This window comes from Phocoena sinus, chromosome 3 (genome assembly GCF_008692025.1).
Source record: "Phocoena sinus isolate mPhoSin1 chromosome 3, mPhoSin1.pri, whole genome shotgun sequence".
Lineage (NCBI taxonomy): Eukaryota > Metazoa > Chordata > Mammalia > Artiodactyla > Phocoenidae > Phocoena > Phocoena sinus.
The window spans coordinates 39,648,065-39,663,729 of NC_045765.1; the positions used below are offsets into that span (position 1 = coordinate 39,648,065).

Below are 15,665 nucleotides of genomic sequence, written 5' to 3' on the forward strand. Positions count from 1 at the left end.
TGTACAGAGTTTGCAAAGCAATGGGATAGAACGAGGACTTCCTTGACATAATCTGTTCTCAAGACAGATTGATACAGAGATAGAAAGCACATGCTTTGGGGTAGTTCATACCTGGATTTGAATTCCTATCGCTCCTTAGATGAGCTGGAGAAAATTACCTAACTATTTTACACTTCAGTTCTCCTCGCCTACAAAATGGAGATAATGTAATCTACCTTTTAAGATTGCCAAGAGGATTTAAGGAAAATGTACAGAAAGCACACAGTATACTTGACTCAAAAACTAGTAGGGGACATTACCAACAAGATAGCGATATGAGTAGTAAGCCTTTAGAATGAAACAGATAAAATAAACGGATATTGCCATTAAATATCTCCATCATAAAAGTTAAAATGAAAGATTCAACAGAAAGTATTAATTCTTCTTAAATGATTTACGTCTCCCTACTCATCTTTCTAATACTTGATAAAAATCCCCACTCGGTTGTCTGTAATATTTTTATTTCCTGGGCTTTTATTATATAATAAATAATATATTATACAATCAGTGCCATATAATCTAGGATTCACTCATCTCATTTCCTATGCTTTAATTGTCTGTTTTGTACAAAGTTTCATCTCCCAAATTATATTGTAAGAGCTCACTGAAGATAGGGCAGGCAATAATACGCTGCTTATTTGCTAGAATGTTTTAGATCTTCAACAGATATACGACAGAACTGAATAGAAAAGACGTAAGTTTTAAGACGTGCCAATGTGTAAAAATGCAGGCTATTCCGAGCTGCCACTGGAAGCCCAAACACAAACAGGGCGGTCTTTGTCATTGCTTCGTAAACTGGGAAACACTCTCAGGGTCAAAGCAGAAATCCTTCTTGATGCCTGCAAATCACCTCCGATGAGAAACTTCTGGCCTTGAGGTTCCACACACTATGACAAAGACAGGCAGGTACAGAACAAACTTTCTCCAACAATGCTTCAAGTTGAATTTCAACATGGAATCTCATTGAGTCTGCCGACGGCATTCTGAAAAGAATTTCATTAAATGTTGCTAACATATCATAAGCTCCCTTAAATGGAAGGGTAATGGCTCATAACATTTGTAAGCTTTTTAATTTCATGGAATTTGAGCAGCATAATCAGGACCTATTAAAGTCAATCAACTGTGCCAAGTGGGGCTACCTACCTTTGCTTTTGTTTGTATTTTCCTTGTGGGTACACCCTGTGGACCAAGAGGCAGCAGTCCCAGTATCATTCTTTAAGGCTAATGCTGGTGTGTGATGTCCTGAACCTCCTCTGATGAAACCATCACAGCAGCATTTGCATGCCTGGGATGAATAGACACCTCTTGGGAAATGGCTTTTGGCTTCTGGGAAAGAGAGATTTCCCTTTCTATTTGCTTCGGCTCAGAAGGTGCAATTTTGGTAGGATTCAAAATCAGCCATCTGACAAATGTAACTGGAATTAATAAATAGAGATGACTATAAGAAACTTTATTTATATTTTCAGTGACACAGTGGTGCCCAAACTATTAATCCTTCAAGACCAGTCTCCAGGTTTCTTCTACCATGAAACCTTTAATTACAGTAGTGGCCATTTATAAGGGCTAAATTCCAGGCACTGTTCTAGGCACAATGTATATGTTTTCTCATTTAATTTTCAAAACAATTCTATGATGCTTTCAGCTATCCCAGATTATGTATAAAGAAACTAAAGTTTGAGACATAAAGTAATATGGCCCAAGTCACAAATCTAGTCAGTAGCAGAGCCAAGCTTTAAACCCAGTTTTAGTCTGACTCTAAATCATGGGTACTTTTCTTTCTTTCTTTTTTTTTGGCCACACCATGAGGGATGTGGGATCTTAGTTCTCCAACCAGAGATCCAACTCGTGCCCCCTGCATTGGGAGCACAGAGTCTTAACCACTGGACCGCCAGGGAAGTCCCTGGATACTTTTCTACTATGCTATGTTGCCTTCACAATCACGCTGATGCAAGTCTTTCCGTGGGAATGCAGATATCTAGAGAGAGCTTTTTCATATGGGGACAAGAGGGTACCAGGCAGGGTGATGATCCAGGATAGCTGAAGGCTAGAGAGTCAAACAGGGAGAACTCACCCCACAGTCAAGGGAGAAAGCGCACATCAAAGTTGGAAAAGCAGAACTGAGGGTAACAAACCACCTTAGGAGAAGGCCACACACAGAAGGCTGATTTAGAGTGAGGACAGCTGGGAACAGAATGGAGTAGGGGATGGGCTATGGCAAGCAGTGTTACACTAAGACTGAGAACACATGGAAAAGTTAGGGTTCTACTTTTGAGCCCTGCTGGCTGAACAGGCAGGGCACATCTGATGGCTTGATGGAGTTGGGTAGGACCGGATAAGCTCATCATATAAATCTTTACTGTAAAAAACCCAGAATGATGGGCATATAGATGGTGTCCAAATATAGTGTCTGCATTTAATTATAACTTATACAAATGATCAGGAAAACATTCAGCTATTCCCTAGGCTGCCATTAATGACTACTGGACCAAGAAAATACACTAATTAATAGTGTATGACATGCACATACATGCACACACTCTGAATGACATGCACATCTACGATGATACCTGAAGGAGATGAAAGAAAAGTGTTCATCTTAAAAGAGGAAGAAAATTTTATCCAGGACGACTTGCTGCATTATGGGTATTACCGTATTTTTAACAATATTGCTGAGAAATGAAAAAAACAGTTCAAGAGATAAGAATGGTAGTGGGATCTTGTACATAACATATTTAAAGAACTTGTAAAAGAAGCTGAATTTAGAATGAAGAAGACAGAATCCTTTCTTCAAAGGGGTTCCCAGAGGTAAATAAGCCCCGATGTCCTAAGGCATACATTATACATAATGAGCTAACGTCTCTTTTATGAATCTACAATGGTACTGGATATTTGGAGAACTGGAAGAATTAAGAAAGTGGTCACTCATATTTTCCATGTTCTGTAGTTTCAGATAAGGAACCAGAGTTAACAAAGGCCGGGTCTTTGGAAATTCGGTATTTCTATAGGTTTTTATTACTTCATATTAGCTCCACTTTGGTGGGCTTAGAATGAGAAACCAGTAACTTGTAGTCTGAGGTTCTGGACAAAATCATATCTGCAGAGCCTAAGATCTCTGGAATATCATGATATTTTTCTGGAGTCAGACTTCATTAGCACATGGATCTTTGATTATTTCCAGATAGATACTGTAGTTCAATTCTAACAGAAAGCATGACCAGAGAAAAGTAATGGTGTAGTGGGAGATGGTACAGTTTAGGGGATCTGTGGTTGGAATGGGGAAAAATTGGCCTCTACGGGAAGCTGTGATTGTGTGAGGCCTATGCAACTATAGAACAGAGCGGGGTGGGGAATGGCCAGAGAAGTAGCAATTGGCAAAAAAAAAAAAAGGAAGGAAGGAAGATGCTCTCTTCATGAAACTAGTAAGGGTCTTACATGTTTCTTTGGGTTGAAGGGAAAGCAAGTTAGACAAACAGCACAGACCGACACATAAATACTGTCTACTGTCCTGAGATAATACAGCATTCCAGTTAAGAATGTGTGTCAACATGAGTTGGAATATTAGATGAATGTTTTTCCTTAACCCTTCTACTTCACTGCTTCTCTCTAAATGGAAGATCGAAATGATAGGTCCTTTCTAGTTATACTCTAAGGAATGAATGAAATAGCTTTACATGAGAACCGTGGCTATTCGTTATTACAACATGAGGGTTTAATTTCATATTATTTTGATTCCAATTCAGCAAATATTTCTGAGCAATTACTATGAGCAAGGCCCTCTGTTAGGTGATTTAGAACCTATTAGTTCACTTGATCTCCATAACAGCAAACCCTTTAAGATGATTTAAAGATATTCCATATTAGAACAGCCAAACCCTCAGGCACTTAGGCACTTTAACGTTTTCTAACCATTCCCCATTTCCTGGTTGCCATTTGCTAGTGATGTCAGGAAAAGAATGGTCCAGGCATCCTCAGAGCATCTTTTCTTCCTCTCCTTGGCTTAGCCTCACTGCTTCTCCTGACCATTACATTTACTCTACCAGGTTGTGCACATAAAGCCAGGGATACTGTACTTTGTGGTGACGTAAGGACTTTACAAGGGTAATTTTAAAGACACGTGCGCTTTTGGCCATAAGGGCCAAACTTAAAAATCAAAACCATGTAACATTACCGTAAGTCAACATTGCTGGATCCCTCAGGATCATGAGCCCCGTGTTGAGCTGTGGTGGAAGGAACCCTAATAGAAACAGTCCCCGTTTCCTTCACCCACTAAGAGCGAGCAACTGACCTGCACAATCCAAGACATGTTGGCATCGGCCACCTTTTTATACTAACTCGGTTGTAACGTAGTCTCATTGTGTTTTCTTTTCATTAAACTTCTTCCTGTACCTCCCTAACCAGAGTGCTGCTAAGATACGGTCAAAGAAACACTTTGTGATTTAGCAAACTCTCTGTGGCAGCCATGGAAAGCATGGGGGTACATTCCACATCTCAGAAAACTCAGACGGTAAGACCAGTCCAAAAAATTCAAGACTGCTATAAAATAAATGAAAAACCTTGGTTTGTTAACAGCTATAGTCAGAAACAAACATGGGGACTATATATCCATCCAGTGATATGACTACTTATGCATTAACAGCTTAAAAATAAAGCCTGCTCCATTTCTCATCTATTAATGAGCTACGACCTAAGGAAAATTCATCTTCCCATAAAATTCCTCTATTTTTTAAGGTAACTGCCTGAGCCTTAACTGAGGCCTAAAAGCAATCTACACAGCTTGTTAGTAGAAAACTGCAATTACCGTACCATCTGTACTTGTCTGTCACTGTGGAGAGATGCCACTTTTTATTTCCATGATTCTGATGTTACAAAATGGAAGCTGTGGCTTACTAGGTGGAGAAATCTACCATACCGCACCAAGCAAGGAAAGAAACTGGGCAATGTCCTTGTCTTATTCTTTCCACATGGCGATTTTCATCACCATCTCCCTCTCCCTCCTCAACTCCCTCCAAAATGCAAAAAGTACAAAATGCAAAATATTTATCGGTCTTAAAAGTCTCATTTACTTTGTGGACCACGTGGTATTTGCCTGGAGGCAGAATCATTGCCGATTAAAAACAGAATCATTCATGGAGATGGAAAGTCCCACACTCATAATTTAGGCAACTGCCATTTAAAACATCGCTGGTAATAAATTACAGAGCAATGCGTCAAAAGGCTATGCTCAGCTGTTGGTGGAGATCACAAAATTAAAGAGTAAGTATTTGCTTATAATTTCACATGTCAAGGAAGTTTTTTTTTTTCTGCCTCTGAAATAACATCTCCTGAGAAATCATCAGTGTTTTTTTGACAATGAGCAAGTTTTTTGTTTTTAAATTAAGACTAACTACAACACACCCACAGCAATTACAAAGTGCTGGGTGCAGCGAGTTTCCAGGAGATGAGTATTTTTTGACTGAAGCATTAAGAAAATCTTTTTTTTTTTTTTTTTGCCAAGGCTTTAGGAGTGAAGAACAACAAAATATTTAAGAATGTATTAAAATGCCCTTCTTCCTTAAAGCTATAGATTCTCTCTCCATTACTCTCCCCCAATACTCAACAAGTATTATTGGCTGTAGGGGCCACCTAACCAAAGTATTCCTACTTACTCTTACCATTTAAGGAACATAAACCAAATGACAACAGACTCTGGTATGTACTTTTGCTTCTTCAATGTTATTTATGAAATAAGCGAGAAGCAGTCTCACATCACACAGTGGATGTTCCATAAACCAAAAGAGTGAGAGGATGCTGACATGCCATAGTGATGATGAAGAGAATCTCAAAGATGTGAAGGGCTGGAAAGTGCTAATTTTGTTATCTTCACCTTTCCTGTCTGTAACACACAGCTCCATATTCTGGAGTTTCCATTAGCCTGTGGATGGCACAAATAAAGTCTTAGAGCAGCACAAAAGAGCAAGGTAGGGAAAGATGGGCTTTCAGTACCTTTAGTACCACTTTTACCTCTTCCACCTTTTCTGTCCTGTTCCCCCATGGTCTCCCACCACACAGGTACTCACGCCATCCTCTACATAACACAATACTTAGTATGAGGCTGATAAAGAAACTTATTCAATCTAAAGCTCCTATAAAAGAGAAATTTGTCTTTATCTCCCCACCTGAGAGGCTCTTAGAGAATCTTTGAGTTAGAAGAATCCTAAGAGAACAGTCATTTATTCAAAGAGCCAAGCAATCAACGATGACAACAACAATTTGCTTTCCTTCCATATGAGAGGCACTAGTTAGAAACCAGGGAAACAGTGATAAAGCAAATAATAACAAATTTTAATAATCAAAAATTATCATACTGAAATTTTATATAGTGCTTTATACTCAAAGCAATATTCTACAAACAGTAACACGTACCTAATAAATTTTACGTCATTATGTAAAATAAATTAACTCTTACAATCCTGTTACACGCTTATGAGGTAGTGCTGCTATTAGGCCCATTTTACAGATGAGGAAAATGAAGCACAGAAAAGTTCAAGTAATTTGCTTGAGGCAACACAGATAGTAAATGGTGGAGCCAAGATTTAAATCCAGGGAGGTGGCATTCCAGAGCCTGCTCTTATACATCACTTAATAACTGCCTTTCTCGGTCCCTGCCATCATGGAGATCGTGCAGTAGTAATGGGAAGCAAACAGGTAAGTACATAAATATTTAGTCATTTAATATATACATATGATATATAAATAGAAATTAATATACCTAAGTAATATGACGTGATATAATATAGTGGCAGAAAATAAAGCTACTAGGTAAGGGATATATTTTCAGTGGGTGGGCAAGGAAGCTGTCCGTCAGAAGATGCCATGTGAGCAGAGGCCTGGATGGAGCGAGGCTAGGTTTTCATCCAGCCTGGTGTTTTCGGACTGTGGTGCATGGGCCCCCCACCCAGGGCCTGGGCATCCCGTGGCTGATGACAGGGAGACTCTGGGTGGGCAGGGCAATGGGCTGCAGCACCCCAGCCTCTGCCCAACCACAGGAGCTCAGCTTCCATCTGGTCCAGATTTAGGGTTCCAAGTAAAATCTGACTCCAAAAAGATTCCATGGCTTTAAAAACAATGTTGTAGAAAACCACTAAGCATGCCCAACCTCTTTACGTCAGACACACGGAGAGCCAAGAGGAACGACTTGCTCCAGAGCTGGTGCTGATCCCAGCAGGACAAGAAGAGCATCCAGATTCCCCAACTTGGAATCTAGTGTACTTTCTGGAATACTGAACTGTCAGCTGTGACACTCCTCCCATTCAGTACATTGTGTTAATCTCTAGAAGGTATAGACAAAAGGTTTTATCCAAGTGACTGTGCCTCTCTGTCTGGAAACTTCATAACCAAACTCCAGGCTTATCAGAAATTGCATGCATGATCTTGCCTGTCTCCTGCATTTATTAAAGTGCCCCAACCTCTGCCTCTTATCCTACTTTATATTTTTCTTGATCTTAACCTATTATATCTTTTCTTACTCTGTCCCTGTACATATTTCTTACAAGCTACTGTACTTCAAATCCTTTGTGGAAATGTCTATGTGCATAAGGGGAAGGAGTACTTGCAGTAGGGGTCTGGCGTGAATACAAATTTCTGAATCTTCAAATAACTGAGATTCTAATGGTGGAACTTTGGTCACCACAGCAGACAAGAAAATGTGGGGTGCAGTCGACTTGCCCAATGGCCCTCAAACAACATAATTAGACATTCTCAACCTCATTTGAAGTTCAGACCTACCTCTTCTATGAAAACTCCAGCTGATAGAGTTACAACTGAGATTTAACCAAAGTCCTCAGTAACTCGTCTACTTCCAGCATGATAAGAAAAGCACACACAGTCAATTTTTCCAAAATTAAAGAAAGAACAAAAAAACCGTCAGCCCATTTTAATTCTAAGGCAACCAAAAACCTCTGAATCACTATCTCTGTTTCCCAGGATAAACAAACAAAAGGACCAAAGGATTAAACACTGGCCTATTCAAAGTTTGTGTGTCTGGTTTTTTCTTTTTAACAACAAAAAAAAGAAAAAAGCAAGCAGCTGCTTCACCCTGTTGTCCATGATAAATGATGACACGTAAAAAGACAAATAGATTTCAGGAATGGCAATCTGCTTCACAGTACAGATGGGCTTATAGATGACCCTTCCAATTTTTAATAATCTCCATAATTTATGTGTGAGCTAAGAAATGCAAAGATGCCTAGTGCGCCCCTCTGACTCAGTACAAATCACTTTTATTTACTTGGGCAATACTTCATGGTCCAGTTAACTTCTTAATTAAAGACAGCAGGACGCTCGCGTTCCATGCAAGTGGCATGGAAAACACTGCTTTGTGCGCAGTGGGTTCAGCTGGGAGTTGAAGCTGAGGAGAAGACACCACGGCTTTCGGTTGGTTTCTAAACCAACCAGAGACACGGCTCCTCTCGTTGTAACTAAATTGTCAATGGAGCCTCTTCAGACAAAACTTCTGCTTGTCTGCTATCCTACGTTACTTTATTTTGCCTCATGCCCAATCCAAAACTTCAACTTTCTTCTCCTTGTCTGCTTCTTCCCCAGTCATGCTCTGTTATGGTTAAAGGAAGAAAGACAAAAAAGAGGCGTGTTCTAGGAGACTCAGGCCCACCCTGGTGGGCCAGAAACTCAGCCTCCAGAAGCTCTGAGACTGCTATCTCTTGCCATTGAGCTTGTACACTATGTCAAAACCCACAGGAGCCAGACGACTAGGAGAAATTGGTGTAAAAGAGAGAGACACAGGAAGTGAGAAGTGAGTCATGAGTGACTACGAATCCTAAGAAGTCAACCTAATTTCTGGACTCCTGCATGATGAGATGGATACATTCTCAATACCATAAGCCAGGGGCTGTGCACCCCCAAGGGATTTCAGGGGCCCATTATATAGACAAGCTACACAGGTGGGGTATGAGACAGTGGTGACTGATGGATGCTGTGGCACAATGAGGAACAAATATGCATCTAAAGGAGGCACTGTCTACTTAGCTCCAGTCCTTATGAATATCAAACCACTCTGCCAGATTTTCTGGAGGTTTTTTGGTGAGAATCAAAAAATATAGATTTTTTTAAAATGTCAAATCTTCACATATTTAAATATTAGAAACGAATTCACATTCAAAGGAAAACAATGTGTGAGGCACATAAACTGTATCTTTAGGCCGGATTCAGTTTGCAACTTCTGTCATAAGCCTTCATCTCAATAGTTAACCTCACAGTGCATAAGCTGGGTCATTTAAATTACGTCGTTTAACCCTCACAGTAACTTGATAAAGTAGAGAATATCATCTCAGTGATTAGGTCAGCCATCATTAAGCTTGGTCCTCCTGCATTGTCCACTGTTGTTTCCAGTTTCCTTTTTTTAATGCTTGTGAACTCTCTCAGGAACTTAACATGCTTTGCAGTAAGTTATTCCCCATGAGAGGGAAATGGCCATGTATAACTCCACCTATCATACTAAAGACAGCGTCATGAGAAAATTAATTACCACATACACTGTGTGTTGATGTGGAAGAAAACACTGCAATCCTGGATTTCAGTTCTGACTTTGCTGGGCATAACTGGGGTAAGTTCAACGTCCTTTCCGGGCCTGAGGGCCCCATACATTAAATGAAGTCACTGGTCTAACTGAATTCTTAGGGACTTTCAACTTCCAGCATAGATATGGCTTGCTAATTCAGGCTGATAGAATAAGTCTCAATTCACATCATACTAAAATCAAACTGGAATTTTAAAACTCAGCTTTCCATAAAACAAAGAGATGATAGAAACGTGAAAATCCATGGTGAGAATGACCAGCTCAGAGTTGCAACAAGCATATAGCAGTTTCTCAACTTTCATAAACATTGACAAAATGGGATACCCTCAAAATCCATTTTATAGGTGGAATTCAGGCTTTTCTAGGAACCAACACTCAGACTAGTGTTTATAAAGCACTGGCATATGTGTGTATTAATCTTTAAATATTTTATTATAGTGTGCTTTTTCTTTTGGTATTATAAAATGAGTGAAAACGTCACTCCTGGATCAAAGGGTATAAACATTTTAAGGTACATAAGATATATCGAAAACTATTTTTTTCAGAAAGACTACCAGTAATCTATGAGTGCCAGAGCCAGCAAAATTTTTAAGCAGAAGAATGAGAAAAAAAGTTGAACATTAGAAGAGTGTAACTCAGTGAAAGAAAAACTGAAAACTAAAAGCTATTGAATATGAAATGGGTTTCCTAAGAGATTTTCACTGAATTTATGATTAAGTTTGTGAGTTTATTATTAAGAAGACATGCAAGAAGAGGATGCAAGACCATTTGGTTCAAGGGACGTTCAAACATCAGATGAGATGTGCACTACGTGATGATGATGTAGACAGTGAAAAGTACTGTCCTTGAAATCAAATCATCATCTGCCATCATCAACACCATCGTCATCAAGACATGGGGGTGAGAGTGGGAATGACCATTTCTGGAACACTCATTTCATGTCAAGTTCTGTATTAAGCACTTAAACACTATCTTACTTATTTACAACCACCTGTGATAGAGGTATTAATATCATCTCAGTTGCATAGGTAAGAAAACAAGATTTACCAAGTTAAGAAATTGTTCAAAGATCACTCATCGGTCAAACAGTAGCACTGGTTGCCACCCAGATCCAGTGATACAGCACATGAGCTTGACCATGGTATTATACTGTCTCTTGGTATAGACAACTTCTAAGAACCCCATTTACATATGATTTCATTATTCTATACACAGCTTTTTGGTAGGTAGAACATCTTAAAATATGTGAGTTTTTATAGACTAAAAAGTTTGAAAGACAGAACTTAAATTTTATATAATAATTTTCTGTTTTATTCTGTTAAAGTAAACTCATTTTTGTATCCCTCCTACAACTTTTCTTTCTACTCTCGTCTCTCCTAAACTTCTAAGTTCAATATAGCAATGGGCTAGAACCCCTATACCCACCCCACGTATAGCTTGAGGGGAGTATGGAGATAAATGCACTGTGCAACTTCCCCATTTCTGTAGGCCTGGCACTAGTATGTGCCCAATAAGTGCTGCTTTCCCTTCTCTCGTCACTTCACATTAAGTTACGCAAAAGCACCATCTAGTTCCAGCATCATGGGAAGCAAGGGAAGATGCCTCTCTGAAGAAGCAGGGATCTGCTACTTTTGTCCAAAATGATATTTTGGGATGAAAGGTCTCCTAGCACTCATGCATTCAATCTATCTACTAGTAGCTTCTGTCAGAAATCTGTAGTTGTATTTTGCAAGTATAAAGATGCCTACCACACTGAAATGGGATTTAAATATAGAGTTTTATGGCATTAAATCCCTTAACTTTACAAATTTCTGTGCTAACGCATTCAAGTAGAATTACTAGGGACAGGGTGGTCTTTGGATGTAATGGTAGAATATTTAATTTAGTGTGTCGTTTTCAATCTATTTCCTGAGTGGCATGATACTTTACCACTTAGAAGCTATGCATCCATGTAGTTAAAGCTAGAGAATCCCAGGGCTTTCATTCAATTCCCAGATGGGAGTTTTTATAGAGATGAACATTTTCTCATTAATTTATCTTCCTAAGAGACCGCTATCACACTAATCAATTTGTAGTGACTTTACCAAGTTTGCAACCTTCAATAATGAAATGGATACTGTATTGAACATGGTGTGGATTGCTTAAACAATCTCAGCTCCTCTCGGATCAATGAAACACAAAACCAAAATGAAGTCAAGTATTGCTTCATTAGTTATCCTCACTTAGAAGAGCTGTGTAATCTTGTTCACTGGACGCTGATCTCTTTTCAATGGGAAAAAGAGAAGGAGACACCCCATGAAAGAGAAACAGCTGTGATCCATGGCAAAGTGATAGTGCAGATAATTCTATAGAGAAGAGTCTTCCAGAGGTGGCATGTAAGCAATGGTCAGGTAACGTCAGAAAACAACAACAACAAAACGGTAAGCTGAAGATGCCAGAGTAGCGAATAGAAAGCTACTACATGTGAGGTTCTCATAAGCATCATATGAGGCTATGATTCAAGAAGCATGGCAAATTCTACTGGTTACCTGCTCACCAATCATTCCCTCTACCGTCATTGCTCCCAGAACCCCAATTTTGTTCAGCAGACAATAATCCCTGTGTTTGAGGGAAGGAGAGCCCTACAGACTAAATCCCTAGCTTCTAATCTTGTTCTCTCGCCTTAGTGAGAAGTTTGGATTTTATTCTAGGTATAATGGGAAGTTAACAGAGAATCCTTTGCAAAGGGGTGGAGAGACTTCATATTTGAAAAGGCTACTTTGGTTACAATTTGGACGATGAGGCTAAGAGTGAAGGGCAGCAGAGACAGAAGAGGTTATAGCAATGGTGCAGGTGAGAGAGGACGGTGGCTTGAACTGGGGGGTGACGTGATGGAGAAGAGTGGATGGATATGGGCACATGTTTCAGGTAGAGGCCACAAGACTTTCTGGTGGATTTTTAACATATATGCATATGTGCATGCCTTCTTTTCTTCATTTAGAACACATTTATTTTGTTATCAGAAACATATAAGGCTAAAAGCTTCACGCATCTGCCATTTATTTTTTGAAAGGAAAAATACTTTCTGAAGAACAATGAAAAAATAGTGAATTTTAACCCTTTAATTTTCTTTAAACAAGGATTTGAAAGCCTTGGATTTAACTCACTGCTTTTTCGATATTAAAGTAAGTTTTTCATGATCATCATTACTTTTTAAGCTTCTAATCAAGTGTATCTTTGACTTGGGATCAGATGACTACTGATTTTCAGATAGGCTGGCTGACATATTTTCTAAGAGTCCAATTCCTGCATATGGGCCTAAGAGATATACCAGGTACCCTTTTTCAAGTCTTCTAAGACACGTGTCTCAGTTCCTTTATATGACTATGATTCTCCACCAAGGAAACGTATTTCGGGATATTTTACTTAACACATATCAACTATTCTACCCCTGATCTTAAAATCTGCTCTCTTGTACCACATGAAATCTAGCCTGAGCATTTACACACTTATGGAAATATCGCTAATATAGGTTAGAGGGGTTGGCAAACTACAGCCTGCAGCCTATTTTTCTGTGGCCCTTGAGATAAAAATGGGTTTTACATTTTTAAAGAATTATAAAAAAGAAGAAAAATAAAAGCTGAAAATATTTACGGAGAAAGATCCAACACCATAAGAAAGAAATGACCAGTCCAAATTAGTGAGATAAACTAGTTTAATACTAGTTTATACTAATACTCTTGGTACTTTAAGCCAATATGCTATGGGTTCCCCATTAAATTTCATAATCACTGATTGGGTAGCTGAAATAATTTGCTCTTCTTGCTGATTTTAACATCATGTCTCCCTCCCTTTCACCAGGCACAGAAGAAAGTAAACTTATTGGCAATTCAGTAGTTGCACTCAGTTTCATGCAATTCAGTAGTTTAGATAGCACTCAGATAAAATTACCCACTGCATCAAGTTGCTGAATTTCATTAATTGCATTAATCGATGCACACAATAGAAATGATGCTTTGGGGAACTTCCATGTTATTCTTTGCTCACAGGTGGACGCGAACCAGTCCCAGGCAGAGCAAATACATTAATAATACTTTTCAACCAGCATACTTCACCACCCCACCAAAAAGCAAAACTGAAAGCCAAAGAACAACCAACCCCAAAATATACTCAAAAACAAAAATTAATTTTGATAATACTGGTTAATAAAATCAAGGTGTCTAGGAATCACTTCCATCATGACTTTAAAAAAAACAACAGAATGAGAGAAGGAGCTTTGGTAGGAGGCTGTGGGTTAACAGAGAAGCTTTAGAATTGGATTTCCTGAGTTGAAATCCTTGCTCCACTGATTCATAAGAATGTGGCTTTGGACAAACTACTTCTCTAAGCCTCAGTTCTTCAATGTGTAAAATGAATGCAACAATAATCACCACCCCAGTGGACTCATCTATGAATTATATTAGATAATGATAATCCATCAAAGCAGCAAAGTGCATGGGGCAGAGCACACACTCTAGTGTGATCATTTAGATACCATTCTGAGCATAGTTGTATATATTAAATTGATTCTAATCAACCTTGGCTACATTGTCCAAATCCTTCATAAAAAATAATTTTCTAGCTCTTTAGGACTATTTCTAAAGATGCCTTTGAACTACTTGACAATTAAAAGCAATAGCAAGACTTTCTTGGATTTGTATAGTACTGAAGGCATTTCCACATTTATTTTGTTTTCTTTGCAGCACAATCTAGAAAGTTTGTTAATAAAGGTTATCACCTTCTATTTGGCAGGGATGGAAAGATGCTCAGAGAGGTCATCTCATTTGCTACAGTACCATGGTGGTGATTACACTCAAGATTTCATATTCCAAAGCATCTCACTTACCTGCATTGCCACCCCTGCCCCCAACCTTCTGTACTCAGCCAACAGCAAGATAATTTCCCCCAGATTTAGATTCCAGAGAAAGAACAATTCCTTCTTCTTGCAACAGAAACTTACTGGTCGGGACTGGATTTCTTTGGCGTAAAGAGGTTGCAAGAATTCGGAGTCTCCTTCTAGCTTTAGACCTTCTTCTGTGATTCTCAAGTTTCCCATTCCATCCTGAAAGAGAGGCACGGAGATAACATGGAAAATTCGATTAGCCCAAATTTCAAAATACCTTAGGTTTTCAAAAATTGAAACAAAATTATTGCCTTTTTTTCTTTTTTGAGAAGGCAGAATGAGGGGGCTCCAAATGAAGACATGATATACTAGGAGGCATTTTTCAGTGTGATTATGAATAATCCTCTTTGTTCACTTCTTCTGAGAAAATCTATTCCAAGCAATCTTGGAAAACTGAGCAAATTCTCCAAAGAAGCAAAATATAAGTAATGCCCTCTAGTCATTCACAAGCACAGATGAAGGACGCCCTTTTGACTAGGGAGTGGCGAGAGACTGGAGGCAGGAGATGAGTGGGGAAAAGAGAAAAAGATGATCTCCCAGGTTAAAGTAAAAGATCTGATTTCTGAAACTATGCAGAAATGACAAACTGGCAGCCTGTCGGTCTAATTCAACCTTTGGACATGGTGTCTTTGGCTCACAAAATATTTAAGGAGCCAAATTATTTACTAATATTTTTATTAATATTTTATTATGCAAATATTAAAATACATACCAAAGGATATGAAAATAGAAAGGATAGCAAACACCTAAGTAGTTGTCATTCATCTTTAACAATTATCAATTTATGGCTACTCTTATTTACTATAGCTACTACACCCATCTCCTTTGGTTAAATATAACCATAATGCCATTACCACAGCAAAAAAATAAATAAAATAGTTAATAAATATTATCAAATACCCAGTGTCAATGTTCGAATCTCAATAGTTTTCTCTTTATATCGGCTTGTTTGAATCAAGTTCCCTATTGCAACTGGTTGATACGTAAAATACTAGGTCATCTCCTTAAATCTCCTCAGTCAATTTCTCACATCCACACACATAAACATGCTTTATTTGATAAATAAAACATCATTTTTCCAATAGCACTTCCCACAGTTTAGATTTGCTGAACATTCCCATAATTTCATGTCAC

General features: G+C 38.7%; 1 protein-coding gene across 2 annotated transcripts in view; it reads right to left on the reverse strand.

The window, feature by feature from the left end:
• SGCD (sarcoglycan delta) overlaps nucleotides 1-15,665 on the reverse strand; it is a 418,608-nt gene that overhangs the window by 212,956 nt on the left and 189,987 nt on the right. For both annotated transcript variants that reach the window (XR_004349344.1, XM_032628152.1), the window contains exon 3: nucleotides 14,589-14,690. Coding sequence is in view for 1 of the 2 variants with exons in the window: in XM_032628152.1 (XP_032484043.1) it covers nucleotides 14,589-14,690 (102 nt within the window). In the remaining variant the exon portion in view is untranslated. The remainder of the gene's footprint in view (nucleotides 1-14,588; nucleotides 14,691-15,665) is intronic.